We start from the raw sequence: 16,771 nt of genomic DNA, 5'->3' as shown, positions 1-16,771 counted from the left end.
CCAAAAAAACGCACCAACTGAACAATGTCAATATCCACAGATATTTTGATTGTGATTATTATGTACAAGTAAGTGGATGTCCTTTGGGTTCCAAATTTTTACCCAGCCTGGCAAATCTTTATATGTCATATTGGGAGGAGAGTCATCTATGTGCGGCCACTAATCCATATGCCAATGCTATACATTGGTATGGCTACTACATAGATTAATTTTAATTAATTTTAAATTAATATTAATGGTGATGATATGAGTGTGTTCACACAAGTCTTTTTCGCAAACCTACTTCTGATAACAGTATTTTATGTGCCACTAGTTGTCATCGGGGCCATGTCACTCGTAATCTTCCAGTAGGGGAGTACATTAGAGCCAAACGTGCTTCATCAGATAAGTCCTTTTTTGATGCATGTCATGATATTGACACAAGATTGATCAGCAGGGATGACTCTCATTCTGTTCTGGCGAGGGCAAAGGGAATAGTATCTCAAAAACGTTGAATGTCATTGTTAATCGATAATACTATTAACACGAGGTCTGCACAGGTTCATAAAAAGGTAACTTTTTCCATGCCACACAGTACAAATTTTTCTCAAATTAAATCAATTGTTATGAAGCATTTACCTGTTCGTTATGAGGATGATATTCTAAATAATATTCTGCATAATAGTGTGAATATAGTTGGAAGAAGAGGTCGGTCTATTCACAATCAATTGTCACCTAGTGACTTTTTCACTAATGTTAAACACAATACGTGGTTACATGTTAAGGGATGCTTCAAATGTGCCAGGAGCAGATGCAATTTGTGTGGTTTTATTTCTAAGTCTACTCAATTTTCATCAAAAAATACTGGTAGTACATTTCCCATTAAGTCTTTTATAAACTGTGATTCCACACACGTTGTAAATTTAGTCACGTGTAGTGCAAGAGTTGCGATGTTCAATGTGTAGGCTGTACTACGAGAAAATTTAAAAGACGCATCTATGAGCATTTTCATTGTTCATTTTATGTCACAATCTATGTCTTGGCTGTCTTAACACATAATTGACATACATCAAGACGATTTATCAGCATTGAAAGTCTGTGGTATTGAACATTGACTGGTCTCAAATTTTGCTGAAAAGAGAAGCTTACTGAATCACAGAAATGATCTAGCCTACATTTATTGATGTTTTCATTGAAGTTATTTTCAAGAGACGCATGTAGATATTGACATTGTTCAGATTGTGAATTTTTTTTGGGTCATGGTCTATATTGGAATTGATCAAATACATAGTTATATTATATCAATGTAATTCATTTGCAGTGGAGATCTGGGGTGTTTGGTGTGTATACCCACCTCGTAGAGGTTGAGAATTTTTTCCCCCGAATTTTGTTGAAAAGAGAAACTTGTTGGACAGTGATATTTTATGCGGGGTGTCCGTTGAGTGTGGATTGCAGGAGCGATCCAGTCTATATTTATTGATGTTTTCACAGTGAATATGATTTTTTTTCCATTGATTCTTTTAAACTTTGCTGAATTGGGTCTTGTGTATATACTGTGAATGTACTGTTTTTCCAGTGTTTCTTGAAGCTATGTGAATTACCATTCTTGAATACAATTGAAGTTTGCTTTCTTCTGGGAAAATTTGTTACAAGTCCTTCCAGCTGGATGGAGCTCCAACTGCAATAGGTGAAGCTATGTTTGTATGAGGGTGAACACCTCAGTATATAAAAACCATGCAGATTGTGAGGGTCTCATGCCATGACTATGAACATTATTGTTCGAAACGCGTCGGTAGATGCGTTTTTAACTCACCAGAGCACATTATGTTTGTCTATGTCCTTTTTGGATTTTAAAGCATTATGGAATACAATTTACAATTTTTTAACTACCATTTTTTGTGGAGCTGGAGCCTTTGAATTTTGTTTCTGGATTGCTGAATAACCAAGGATATGACTTGGGGTTTATCTTCCGTGCTCCCTGCTACAGGACACTCTCTCCATTCAGAATAGGCATGTGGTGAGCTGAAAGTTTTTTCTGTTTAATATTTTTTGAACGTCAAGGTATGGTTTTATTATTCTCTTCTGGAATGGCTGTGTTATTCAGTCATGGTGTGGTGGTATTGTTCAGTTCTGGTATGGCGGTGTTGTTCAGTCATGGTGTGGTGGTATTGTTCAGTTCTAGTATGGCTGTGTTATTCAGTCATGGTGTGGTGGTATTGTTCAGTGCTGGTATGGCTGTGTTATTCAGTCATGGTATGGTGGTATTGCTCAGTTCTGGAATGGTGGGTTTATCCAGTTCTGGTATGGAGGTATTCAGTTACAGTTTTTGAGGTAGGGCTAAACTGTGTATACATAATGGTGTATGGAGCACACAGTCCACCCCAATGTCCACCAAGAGTAAGTTGTAAACTAATGAGAAGCATATATATTTATCACTCATGCAGCTGAAAATTATTTTCAAGGCCTTACAGTTGTTAATATCGGAAAGAGAAGAAAAAACAATCAGCACTGCAGGAACAAATACCGTAGAAAAAAATCACATCCACATATGGGACATAAGCAGAGCTCCAAAGGCTTACTGTCCTTACACAACTCCTCCTTGTCATTTATATGCTATCCTGCTTAGCGGTGGGGGGGGGGGGGGGGCAGGGCAAAGACAGTGATCATAGATCAGACTATCTAGAAAGGACATTTCTGCGCTATAATAAGGATTCCTCTGACACTTGGCTCAACATCATATTGTTAGACTCTTTCTCCTCTTTAGTTGCCAGAGAAGAAGCCAACTCGTCCACAATGGCTGTATTTTCCTCCCAAGCAACACATAGATATAGATATGGAAAACTTTTGCTTGCTGCTGCTACTACTACCACCAGTCCTGTCGGTGTCAATACATGTGATGTTCTTCCAGACCCCTCAAAACACAGATAAGAGGATATATTTTGGATGCAAAAATAAACCAGTTTTATTCTTCAGCTCACTCAAAACATTTTAGAGAATGCCACTCAGGAGATACCTCCTCCTTGCGAGTTAGAGATTTTCAAAGGGTGTTTAAAAACAGCAGAGAAGGGAACTTAAGACATAAATTTTAAAATAGAGTGACCTTCTGGATGTTAATGCTTAATAAAGGTCAGCCAAAAGGATTAAACTCCAGACAGGACCTGATACTTACATACCTAACCGGTTGTTTGTTCTTTCTCCCATTTTTTTCTGAAGGGGTTTTCCTGTAAACTAATGCTGTTCTCTTTTATATACATGCTCCCTATTCATATAAGTGTGTGTATAAGATAAATCCAGTCCAGGTATTAAGGGTTATTTATGGGCATCTCTTGATGCCACAAGTTATGTGATGCAAGTAGGGGTTATAAATCCTGTGTGTATTTAACATGCTGTATCGCCGCGTCTAAAATGAAAGTAAACATTGCCAGTTAGCTCAGTGGTGCTGTGCGGGACCACCACAGTGAAATCACGGCATCCCAAACAGCTTGCAGGTGTGCGAGGAGGATCCCTACCTGCCTCCTCACTGTCCAATCGCCGAATGACTGCTCCGTGCCTGAGATCCAGATCGAGCGGCGATAACTGATCAATTCCATGCTATTGCATGGCAGTGATCAGTATAGGAAATCAGTGTGTGCAATGTTATAGTCCCCTATGGGGGCTATAATATTGCAAAAAAGTGAAAATAAAATGTTAATAAATGTGTTTTAACACCTTCCCTAATAAAAGTTTGAATCACCCCCCCCCCCCTTTTCCCATTAAAAAAAACCTCTGTAAATAAAATAAACATATGTGGTATTGCTGCGTGCATAATTGTCTGAACTATAAAAATATAATGTTAATTCAACCGCACATTCAATGGCGCGCACATAAAAAAAATTACAAAGTCCAAAATAGCGTATTTTTGGTCACTTTTTATACCATTAAGAAATTTATAAAAAGTGATTAAAAAGTCAGATCAAAACAAAAATGGTACCGATATAAACTTCAGATCACAGCGCAAAAAATGAGCCCTCATACCACCCCTTATACTGAAATATAAAAAAGTAGGGGTCAGAATAGGACATTTTTTTACGTATGAATTTTGGTGCTTGTAGTTATCATTTTTTGTAGTAGTAAAATAAAATCAAACCTATATGAATTCGGTATCCTTGCGACGGTATGGACCTACAGAATAAATATAAGGTGCAATTCTTACCGAAAACTGCACTGAATGGAAGCCGCTAAAAATTACAAAATTTTTTTGTTTTGTTTTGTTTTTTTAAATTTTGCCCAACAAAATTTTTTTTTCTGGTTTTGCCGTAGATTTTCTGGTGAAATTATTAATGGTGTTACAAAGTAAAATTGTTGACGACAAGAACAAGCCCTCATATGGATTTTAGGTGGAAAATTTTTCATTTTCCTTTCCAAATTTAGCGGAAATTTGTCAAACACCTGTGCGGTGTTAAGGCTCGTTGTACCCCTTGTTATGTTCTACAGGGGCAAAGGAGGACGTACACCACGAAGGTCAACCTAAAAGTAATGAGGTCAGACACCGTGTGAGTAACGCCTCCCAAGGTGACACTGTCACTCTTATGCATATGATCACAATGGGGGCAAGATCGACAAGGTTGATTGCCAATGGGAGCACAACTAGAGAGCCAGTGGATAGGGGGTTTAGACTTGGACTGAGTAGACTTTTTAATTTGATTACTGATAGTTTTATTTCTGCGGAACATAATAAGGGGAGGGTTCTTAACTACTTCATGAAGATCGGGATCAGCTTCCAACATTAACCAGTTGCAGCATAAAGTATTTGCTACAGATTGGTTCATATTGGAATTAGCAAGAAAAAAGGTGAATCTCTTTGGGGGAGCCGTTTGCTGCTTCCTTGGTTATAGGAGCTGAGCACGATCCAGCGCCTTTACTTTAGTAAGACTAGACTCAATTACATCTGCAGGATATTTTCTTATTAGAAGGCGCTGTTTTAACTCTTGTGCTTGACTTTCAAAAGTGGAGTCTTCACTGTTATTGCGACGAAGCCTGAGAAACTCGTAGTATGGAATACTGTTTTTCACATGTTGGGGTGAGAGCTTTGACAATGAAGCAAAGCATTCTTTGCAATTGGTTTACAGAATCCCTCAGTTAGGAGGGTGCCTTCTTTAACCTTTAACGTAATGTCTCAGAAGTCAAAGCTGACCACCACCAAAAACCGCTGTGAAAAACATATGCTCCCTATTAATGTTATTTAAATAAGTGACAAACTCAAAAAAATCAGCTTCGGTAGAATCCCATATAACCAAGATGTCGTCGACAAAGCGAACGAACATCTTGATATATTTACAGAAGGGGTTAGATGGAGAGAAAACATACCTACGCTCAAAGACGGAGAGGAACAAATTGGCATACGTAGAGGAGACCGGAGTGCCCATGGCCGTATCGGTCTCCTGCCTATACCAATCCTCGCCGTCCTTGAACGTATTGTGGGTCAAAATAAAGAGGAGGGATTCGCAGACAAAATCTACGAAATCGCCACTCCTGACGATCTCGGTAAGAAATTCATGAACGGACTGTACGCCCGCATCATCAAGTTAAACTGCATAGTTATGATCCACCCAGGTAGGAATATATATGTATACGCTTTAGATGGCTTATGTGTGTTCAATTTACATGCTTTAAATTGCCTTATGTTACAACCAGAAATATTGTGTTTACTGTAAGCAGCTGTGAGTCTGGTGGAAGGGAGGTATGTAACACTGAGGCTTCTTGCCTGTGACATAAGACTGGAGTTTATGTCCAGGTTTTGGTATGTGTTAGAGGCATGAGCTGAACACCGGTTTGTGAGCAATACCAGAGAGCAGGAGAAGGAATTGCTCTGGATCAAAACCAATGTGTCCGTGGAATGCTGGATGCTGATACTTCACCAAAAAAACTGATTTTTGGGACTGAATCTGCCAGTTTTTTTGAACTTCAAAAGTTTATGTTGATGTAAAGAACCTAATGGCAGCCGCCACCCCCCCGCTCCCATAGACTTGCATTGAGGTGTCGGGGCAAGACGTCATGAGGGGGCGGAGTTGTGACGTCACGGTACTCCGTCCCCTGCACCGCCCGTCATCAGCTACAGAGTGATCCTCGCTCTGTGCAGCTGAAAAACGGGGGTGCTGCAGGAGAGATCGCAGGGGTCCCCAGCGGCAGGATCCCCGTGATCCAACATCTTATCCCCTATCCTTTTGATAGGGGATAAGATGTTTAGCGCCAGAGTACCCCTATAAGGTAAAAATGGGCTTGGTCCCCAAGGGGTTAATTTTCTTATGCATGTCCAAATTTTTATACTTTTAATTGGGTTTTTATGTTACAATCAGATAGAAATACTTTTGTGTGTGAATAAACCCAGAAAATGAAATCAAGGGGAAGGGTGCAGCTCACTGTCCCATATATGACTGAGGTTACTATGAGTACTCTGCCCCCCAGGCATTTTTATTTAGCAGGAGACTGCATATGGGATTCTTCCTAGCATTCTCCCAGCCCTCTGGCAGGTAATCACATTGGTGTGGTTGCACTGCGGCGGTCATTGTTACTGTGATGCTTTGCTTGGTCGGGCAGCAGTGGGGCTGCCTGGCCACTGGCTTGCTCCCCCTGTGGGCATGGTGTTGCGGAGGTTGTGGCCGCCGCCTGGCGCTACGCCAATGTTGGGTTAGGGACCCACTCTAAATAGGTGGGCTTGTACTTTTTGATCAAAATGTATACTAACAACCTGTTAGTGTTTGATTTTATGCTGAGAAGCAAGTAGATCAAAATACAATTTGTGGATGTGCGGCTGTTTCTTTTACTTTTTTTGTTTACTATAAGTACTCGTATACCTCGGGAGTCAAACAAAAATGAAACATAAAATTACCAAAATAACAGTTCTCTAAGTGATTTAGTACATTTATTTTAAAATAACAGCGTAATAAATGGATCACAGGGCCCTTGCGAATCCAGTTTAACCCCACATGAAATAAATATAATAATCTCTCAGGAATTTCAGATCAGGATAATAAAAGGAGGAAACATATGTTGTCCTTATAAGAAAAGTTATCTTGTAGTGATGTTTAAAAGTCTCTTATTTAGCATTCATATGAATATAAGCATTTTCCAATTATGCAGCTCATATATGTGAACCTGTTAGTTATAGTGTTCTACAGTTGACTAGGTAGAGCTGACTTCCCTTCATGCAGCTTATTCCTACTATCGGCAAGTAGCGCAAACTGCGCTTGCAGTATGAAGTAAAATATTTGAGTATTTTATATGGAAATATTGTCTTTTAAGTTGATATGCAGGAAATGCGTATTCACCCATGTGATACGATTCTGACAAGTCTGTGTGAGTGTCTGATTTAGCATAGGTAGAATCATGATGAATTGTATAAAGAATAGTAATGGCTCTTGTTCTCTATGAAACTGTATAAAAATAGGGGTTACTTAAGTTCAGAGCAACAAATTCTGTGACTTATCTGCATATGAGGAGCATGAATGGTGATTGGTTTAACAGTACTGTTCACACGCCACCCCTTCTAGTAAACAACTACTGGGCATGCGTGATATGTCACACTTATATAACATGTTGTGTAAAAAAGTGCATAACCGTAAGCACGCACAAACAAGACTTAACCCTAACTAGTAGCACACGTATTCACCACGTGAATGCGCAGTGGGTACGTGAACCAATTATTGAGCATATACGGGACTGCGCAAGGCGTGGTAAATCAGGGACAAAAACTCTGGAAACTCCCCGAATCAATGGGATTTCCAGTCACAGCGGACGCGTTGTGTGATGCAGACATAGACGGGTACCTCCTACGATCGATGATGAGTCCCCCGATCACGGAGTGATGATACAATATCCAGTAAATGTATTGATTCTTACTTCCATGATTCATTGTTTATGTTTCATTATGTTTAGATTTTAGCAAATAGGTAAATAAAATGTCTTATGCTTAGACGTGTGCCTGTTTTGTATAACAGTGAGCGTTTTGAGGTGTTTCAAACTAGTTAGCAAGACAACCCACCTTTTACCCACTCCGGTACAGTGATCCTGCCCTGCATCCTCTTTGTGCGGAGCAAGAACCGCGCTACACAGAGAGACCTAGTCTCCACTTCTACCGGTGTGTATAGATTGATGCTGCTTTGCACCTGCCAATTTTCCAAAGACCACTAAAGGCCTGAACTGCAGTACTTTTTAACATCTTTACTAGACGACTTTTCTTATAAGGACAACATTTGTTCTTTGTATGGGATGCTTGTTATAGGCTGGAGCACTACTGACTGGGATTTGTAGTGCATGATCATACTTCTGCAGGCAGGGACAGGAGGTTCCGGAGATCAGATTAATGTTGTGCTCATTTTGCTGTGGAATTGTATTGAATTGGATTCAATTTTAGCATTTTTCTAACTTTGAAGCTCTCTGCTTGTAAGGAAAATGGATATTCAAAATATATTTTTTTTGGGTTCACATATACAATATGTCTACTTTATGTTTGCATCATAAAATTTATGAGTTTTTACTTTTGGAAGACACCATAGGGCTTCAAAGTTCAGCAGCAATTTTGAAATTTTTCACAAAATTTTCAAACTCACTATTTTTCAGGGACCAGGTCAGTTTTGAAGTGGATTTGAAGGGTGTTCATATTAGAAATACCCCATAAAAGACCCCATTATAAAAACTACACCCCCTAAAGTATTCAAAAAAACATTCAGTAAGTGTATTAACCCTTTAGGTGTTTCACAGGAATAGCAGCAAAGTGAAGGAGAAAATTCAAAATCTTAATTTTTTACACTCGCATGTTCTTGTAGACCCAATTTCTGAATTTTTGCAAGGGGTAAAAAGGAGAAAATTTTTACTTGTATTTGAAACCCAATTTCTCTCGAGTAAGCACATACCTCATATGTCTATGTTAATTGTTCGGTGGGCGCAGTAGAGGGCTCAGAAGGGAAGGAGCGACAAATGGTTTTTGGGGGGCATGCCGCATTTAGGAAGCCCCTATGGTGCCAGGACAGCAAAAAAAAACACATGGCATACCATTTTGGAAACTAGACCCCTCAGGGAACGTAACAAGGGGTAAAGTGAACCTTAATACCCTACAAGTGATTCACGACTTTTGCATATGTAAAAAAAATATATTTTTTTTTTACCTAAAATGCTTGGTTTCCCAAAAATTTAACATTTTTAAAAAGGGTAATAGCAGAAAATACCCCCCAAAATTTGAAGCCCAATTTCTCCCGATACAGAAAACACCTCGCATGGGGGTGAAAAGTGCTCTGCTGGCGCACTACAGGTCTCAGAAGAGAAGGAGTCACATTTGGCTTTTTGAAAGCAAATTTTTCTCTGGGGGCATGCCGCATTTAGGAAGCCCCTATGGTGCCAGAACAGCAAAAAAAAAACACATGGCATACCATTTTGGAAACTAGACCCCTCGGGGAACGTAACAAGGGGTAACGTGAACCTTAATGCCCTACAGGTGTTTCACGACTTTTGCATATGTAAAAAAAAAAAATTTTTTTTACCTAAAATGCTTGTTTTCCCAAAATGTTTACAATTTTAAAAAGGGTAATAGCAGAAAATACCCCCCAAAATTTGAAGCCCAATTTCTCCCGATTCAGAAAACACCCCATATGGGGGTGAAAAGTGCTCTGCTGGCGCACTACAGGTCTCAGAAGAGAAGGAGTCACATTTGGCTTTTTGAAAGCAAATTTTGCTCTGGGGGCATGCCGCATTTAGGAAGCCCCTATGGTGCCAGGACAGCAAAAAAACAAACACATGGCATACCATTTTGGAAACTAGACCCCTCGGGGAACGTAACAAGGGGTAATTTGAACCTTAATACCCTACAGGTGTTACACGACTTTTGCATATGTAAAAAAATATATATTTTTTTTACCTAAAATGCTTGTTTTCCCAAAAATTTTACATTTTTTAAAAGGGTAATAGCAGAAAACACCCCCCAAAATTTGTTAGGCAATTTCTCCCGAGTACGGCCATACCCCATATGTGGCCCTAAACTGTTGCCTTGAAATACGACAGGGCTCCAAAGTGAGAGCGCCATGCGCATTTGAGGCCTAAATTAGGGACTTGCATAGGGGTGGACATAGGGGTATTCTACGCCAGTGATTCCCAAACAGGGTGCCTCCAGCTGTTGTAAAACTCCCAGCATGCCTGGACAGTCAACGGCTATCTGGCAATACTGGGAGTAGTTGTTTTGCAACAGCTGGAGGCTCCGTTTTGGAAACAGTGGCGTACCAGACGTTTGTCATTTTTATTGGGGAGGGTGGTTGTATAGGGGTATGTGTATATGTAGTGTTTTTTACTTTTTATTTTATTTTGTGTTAGTGTAGTGTAGTGTTTTTAGGGTACAGTCGCACGGGCGGGGGTTCACAGTAGTTTCTCGCTGGCAGTTTGAGCTACGGCAGAAAATTTGACGCAGCTCAAATTTGCAGCCGGATACTTACTGTAATCCTCCGCCCATGTGAGTGTACCCTGTACGTTCACATTGGGGGGGAGGGGGGGGGGGGAAATCCAGCTGTTGCAAAACTACAACTCCCAGCATGTACGGTCTATCAGTGCATGCTGGGAGTTGCAGTTTTGCAACCGCTGGAGGCTCCGTTTTGGAAACAGTGGCGTACCAGACGTTTTTCATTTTTATTGGGGAGGGGAGGGGGGCTGTGTAGGGGTATGTGTATATGTAGTGTTTTTTACTTTTTATTTTATTGTGTGTTAGTGTATTGTAGTGTTTTTAGGGTACAGTCACACGGGCGGGGGGGTTCACAGTAGTTTCTCGCTGGCAGTTTGAGCTGCGGCAGAAATTTTGCCGCACCTCAAACTTGCAGCCGGATACTTACTGTAATCCTCCGCCCATGTGAGTGTACCCTGTATGTTCACATTGGGGGGGGGGGAACATCCAGCTGTTGCAAAACTACAACTCCCAGCATGTACGGTCTATCAGTGCATGCTGGGAGTTGTAGTTTTGCAACCGCTGGAGGCACACTGGTTGTGAAACACCGAGTTTGGTAACAAACTCAGTGTTTTGCAACCAGTGTGCCTTCAGCTGTTGCAAAAGCTACAACCCCCAGCATGTACGGACAGCGGAAGGGCATGCTGGGTGTTGTAGTTATGCAACAGCTGGAGGCATACTACTTTGGCTGGGGATGCTGGGGATTGTAGTTATGCAACAGCTGGAGACACACTGGTTTGCTACTTAACTCAGTGTGCCTTCAGCTGTTGCAAAACTACAACTCTCAGCAGTCACCGACAGCCAACGGGCATGCTGGGAGTTGTAGTTATGCAACCACCAGATGCACCACTACAACTCCCAGCATGCACTTTAGCTGATTGTGCAAGCTGGGAGTTGTAGTTATACAACAGCTGAAGGTACACTTTTCCATAGAAAGAATGTGCCTCCAGCTGTTGCAAAACTACAAGTCCCAGCATGCCCATAAGGGCATGCTGGGAGTTGTGGTGGTCTGCCTCCTGCTGTTGCATAACTACAGCTCCCAGCATGCCCTTTTTGCATGCTGGGAGCTGTTGCTAAGAAACAGCAGGAGGCTGTCACTCACCTCCAATGATCCTCGCTGCACCAGGTCAGTCCCTCGTCGTCTCCGCCGCCGCCGCTGCTCCTGGGGCCCCGATCCCAACAGGGGCGCCGGTGATCCGGGTCCTCAGCACCCGGGGTGCACGTCCCGCACCCGCTCACGTCCTCCGGAAGAGGGGCGGAGCGGGTTGCGGGAGTGACACCCGCAGCAGGCGCCCTGATTGGTCGGCCGGTAATCCGGCCGACGAATCAGGGCGATCGTGAGGTGGCACCAGTGCCACCTCACCCCTGCTGGCTCTGGCTGTTCGGGGCCGTCTCTGACGGCCCCGATCAGCCAATAATTCCGGGTCACCGGGTCACTGGAGACCCGATTGACCCGGAATCCGCCGCAGATCGCTGGACTGAATTGTCCAGCGATCTGCGGCCATCGCCGACATGGGGGGTCATAATGACCCCCCTGGGCGATATGCCCCGATGCCTGCTGAACGGTTTCAGCAGGCATCGGGCACCGGCTCCGCTCCAGATGGTTGCGGGGGGCCGGTAAAACACATGACGTTCTCATACGTCATGTGTCCTTAAGGACTCGGAAATGGAGACGTATGAGAACGTCATGTGTCCTTAAGGGGTTAAACTTGCTTGTTCAGTCAGACATCACAACATCATGTGGCAGAGAGTTCCATAATCTCACTGCTCTTACAGTTAAGAGTATCTGTCTGTGATAATGGTGAAACTTTCTTTCCTCTAGACCAGTGTTTCTTTTGCGCAGTCCTCAAGACCCCCCAACACGTCATGTTTTCAAGATTTCCTTAGTCTTTCACAGGTGATATAACTGTGGTGATGCCTGATTCACTGACCATAATTATATCTCCTGTGAAAGACTACGGAAATCCAAAAAACCTGACCTGTTGGGGGGTCTTGAGGACCGTGCTTGAGAAGCACTGATCTAGACGTAGAGGATGCCCCCATGTCATGGTTACTGGCCTAGGTTAAAAAAGATCACTAGAAAGATTTCTGTACTGTCCATTCATATATTTGTACATTGTGATCAAATTGCTTGATAACCTGTCTTGGTACTGTAATCCTCCCATACCATTAATTATCTTTATTTCAGTAAACCAAAATCTGACAAAGCACTGAAATAGCAAACCATTTGTGCCAGTCTTAAAACTTTTGACCACTACTATAAGAGGACAGTTTTCAAATTAATTAAAGCTATAAGCAGTTTACTTGTTAATGACCACTGCAATTCCACATGACAATTACCAAGCAGATTGCAATGTGACTGCTTTGCGTGAACCTAGTCTTAAAAGGGTAATACTTTTCCTTGCTCCTTAAACTGCACTACAGCCCCAGTCCTGTGGGGGGCAGATACCACATTGCGATCACCATGTGTGGGCAAACACACACGGTGACCAATGGCTACAAGATGTAGCCGCAATATTGGCAACTTCTTGCAGGCATGGTTTTGCCACATGCAATAATCACGATGCAGTGCCCAACTACCCTTCCCTGTTTTGGAAGGTAGATTTTGGTAACAGAACAGGGGTAGAACAACCCTTATAGGATAAGGTCACACACTGCACATCTGCAGTGTATTTAACATTGCAGATGCATTGATGGCAGTTACAGAGCAACGGCAGAGCGGGCGGGTAGCTCTGTGTGTCTGGTCGTAGCTGCTGGTTTCCCACCAAGATCGGAAACCCAGTCAAATCAAGAAACATGCATTATATAAATTCTACACTTTACAAGATACTGCCTATTTTATGTCAATGTGTCTTTATATTCTGTAGTTGTTAGCTTATTTATTTACAGTATTTATTGAACCATCCTGCCCTCTTAAATAGATTTTTTTCTTAATGCCAGTAACTCATTAACTTATGTTAACATGTTATTTTTGGTACATATTCCTGATTGACTTCTCTTTTGTCTTTTTATTGGGCTATTCCAGGAGCCATGGCTAATCATCTTATTACCAATGCTCTGCTTCGTCCTCGTGGGGCTAGCAATCCCTATAATACATTGCTCGGGGAATTGGCTGTCTATAACAACCCTTCTGTAAGCATATACAAATTACAAGGTGTGCCTGAGTTTCTCTTAACCTTATCCCTCTGTATACCTTTTTAAATTGATGGCTTGACTTCAGCAGTTTTATTGATTTATGTATCTATCTATTTATTTATATATTTACTCCAGGCAGTTTTGATCAGTAGTGCTTACTTTTAGGGTAAATGTACTGATCTGTAATGTGGGTTCAAAATTAGTATAACAGTTGGAGTTCTCCCTTTTTTTTTTTTTTTTTTGTATTATTGGTGCCGACAGCTTTTTTTGGGTTTATGTTTTTAACAATATTGAAATATTTACTTATTTGTTATTACTTGAATTATTTTCATTACAATAACTGAAATGTATACCTCTTTTTTAATAGTTTTGTGAAGCTTATCACTTATTTTTTACAGATTGTTTTGCCAAATGTGGTGGCATTTAGTGGCCTTATCAGTCTTAGTTGACCTCATTATTTTCATTGTTTTTTAATTACAACTCGATTGCTACTTTACGAACAGTTATTTTCAGAATTTTGCTTTAAAAGGATGTCTCAAGAAATGGAAATAAATGAAACCGTAGAGTGATGTGCAGTATTATTTTAATACTATCCATAAAAAAATATTCTTCAGTGTAATTTTCACCCTTATGAGCCTCTTTCCTCCCATCTGCAGCTCTTCTTTCTTCATATTATGTGGGCGAACCCTAGTGATCAAGAAGCAACTTTATTTCCCAAGAGTGCATTGCCGTCTTGCTCTTGGTAACTTCCTATATACCAAACCTCACTTCTCATTTCTACCTCCTATGATTTGCATATAAAATCCCTTACACTCAGCTCCAGAGATCTCACCAATAAGTAGTGCTATGGGATCTTCCTGTATTTTTTTCTCCACTGTCCTCACAAATGTATGCCTCTTATTTATTATGTGTTTTACATAATTCCTTTATGCACTTCTAGAATCATGTATAAAAGGGAGACAGAATTGATTTATGTATAATACTATTTTTCGATCTAAAAGATTTCTATGAAATTGTGTTAAGTACTAGTTATTTCACTTTACATATACATGCATATAGAAGTGCAAAAGAAAAGTATATGATCTATACTTGAGAAGGTCAGCAAGGAAATTGTGTGTCCACCACTTCACACTGCAGGAGGTCGACACAGAAATCAGGGCACTAACAATTACATCAATGTAAGATCTCGAATTTTTTTTAACAATTGCTGTAGGTAAAGGGGGTCACTTACTGTGTGTGACATTTTAATATGCTGTTATTTCACATGTCCACAGGGCACAAGTATTTTAATCCAGAAACACTGTCAATGGCAGAGAAAATCCAGCATTTAGGTAGAAAAAATTCAGACAGACAAGCATTTTAAGCAGACAAGCATAACTATAAGGACTTAGTTTTTTCTTTTATTCATTTCTTATTTGTTTTTACTTCTTTTCTCTTTTTTCATAAAGTGCATGTTGTACAAACGATTAAGAAAAGGTACATCACGGCAGAAGTCTGAACGGTCAGGAATATATCCGGGCCTGACACGTCACATCCATTCGGGGGTTCCTCCCTTTTACACATGCTTACTAGCGGCAAGCAGTGGTCAATTAATTTAATTAACCCTTTCTGTCCACAGCAGTTCTTTAACATTCTTTAACATACAAGACCCAGCAACAATTGCTATTGCTTTATTTTTTTTTAAGTCATGGATCACACAAATATTATAAATAAGCCTTAAAACTACATGTTGGCCCTAATTTAAGAGTGGAGTGTAGTTTTCTTTGTGGGTTTTAATTCCCTACAATTTGTTTTCCACTGTATTTACTAAGGTTTCCCTACATTTTGCACTTTTACCTACATTTTGCTTTGTTTACACCTGCTCTGATCTGTAGGATCTTCCTCAGCTCAAATCCACCACATTTTCTATGGAAACCTACGTAAATACAGTATTTATTCAATTCCTCATTATTAAGGTGCCCTGATCCATCAACCGCTAATCCCCTAGCAGTCTAGCACCAAGTGTGGTTGTTTTCTTACAATTCTCTAGTAATTGGCTCTACAGCAATGCATCTCTTTTGTCTCTGGACAAATAATGGGTTGAAGTAATCATGGTGATCTCATCACACTATAGTACTAGATGCATTATTTTAATTTAATTTTAATTCCCTGTGTGGCTTATACCTTAGTCAGGCAATACTAATTGATGTAATTATTTTATAATGTTATATTTTTTCTGATTTTTGTTTATTATTGTTTTTATCATATTTATCTGTTAATTGTAGTTAAATTAGATGTTGAGGCCTGGATTTTTATTCTAAACTTAAATGGTCACAGTCCTTTTAACACACCTTTTAAAGCTATTAATAATTAAAGGGGTACTGGTAACTGGTAACAGAAAGTTCAACAGATTTGTAAATTACTTTTATTTAAAATTCTTATCCTTTCAGTTTTTATCAGCTGCTGACCAACTTGCTCTCTGCTGACACTTCTGTCCATGTCAGGAACTGTCCAGAGCAGGACAGGTTTGCTATGGCTATGGCGATCCTGCTCTTGTGGTTATCTTTTTCTTTCTTATTTCTGATCTTTTGATTGCTCAAACATTTCATTGACCACTAAGCCCTGGACTATAAAAACACTTACCATAATTTGCTTATCATTTACCTATACTACTAATCACTAAGCACCATATTTTTACAAATTAAATATATAATACCTGTCAATGAAATGAAGTATTTAATAACTGCTAATCATGTGCAAACATTGTCGGTACTGTTTTAGAGATCATGCAAATTATTATGAAACTACAGTATGGTGCCTGTTACGCCGAGCGCTCCGGGTCCCCGCTCCTCCCCGGATCGCTCGCTACACTCTCGCTCCCGCAGCGCCCCGGTCAGATCCACTGACCGGGTGCGCTGCGATACCGCCTCCAGCCGGGATGCGATTCGCGATACGGGTGGCGCCCGCTCGCGATGCGCACCCCGGCTCCCGTACCTGACTCGCTCTCCGTCGGTCCTGTCCCGGAGCGCGCGGCCCCGCTCCCTAGGGCGCGCGCGCGCCGGGTCTCTGCGATTTAAAGGGCCACTGCGCCGCTGATTGGCGCAGTGGTTCTAATCAGTGTGTTCACCTGTGCACTCCCTATGTATACCTCACTTCCCCTGCACTCCCTCGCCGGATCTTGTTGCCATTGTGCCAGTGAAAGCGTTCCCTTGTATGTTC

General features: G+C 41.0%; 1 protein-coding gene across 1 annotated transcript in view; it reads left to right on the top strand.

Moving 5' to 3' along the window:
* ADGRL3 (adhesion G protein-coupled receptor L3) overlaps positions 1-16,771 on the top strand; it is a 961,109-nt gene that overhangs the window by 769,994 nt on the left and 174,344 nt on the right. The window contains exon 23 of the mRNA XM_056570909.1: positions 13,464-13,592. Within this exon, the coding sequence (XP_056426884.1) occupies positions 13,464-13,592 (129 nt within the window). The remainder of the gene's footprint in view (positions 1-13,463; positions 13,593-16,771) is intronic.

Source organism: Hyla sarda, chromosome 1 (genome assembly GCF_029499605.1).
Source record: "Hyla sarda isolate aHylSar1 chromosome 1, aHylSar1.hap1, whole genome shotgun sequence".
Taxonomy (NCBI): Eukaryota; Metazoa; Chordata; class Amphibia; order Anura; family Hylidae; genus Hyla; species Hyla sarda.
Note: the sequence above shows the minus strand (reverse complement) of the source record. Positions and strands in the feature narration are given on the sequence as shown.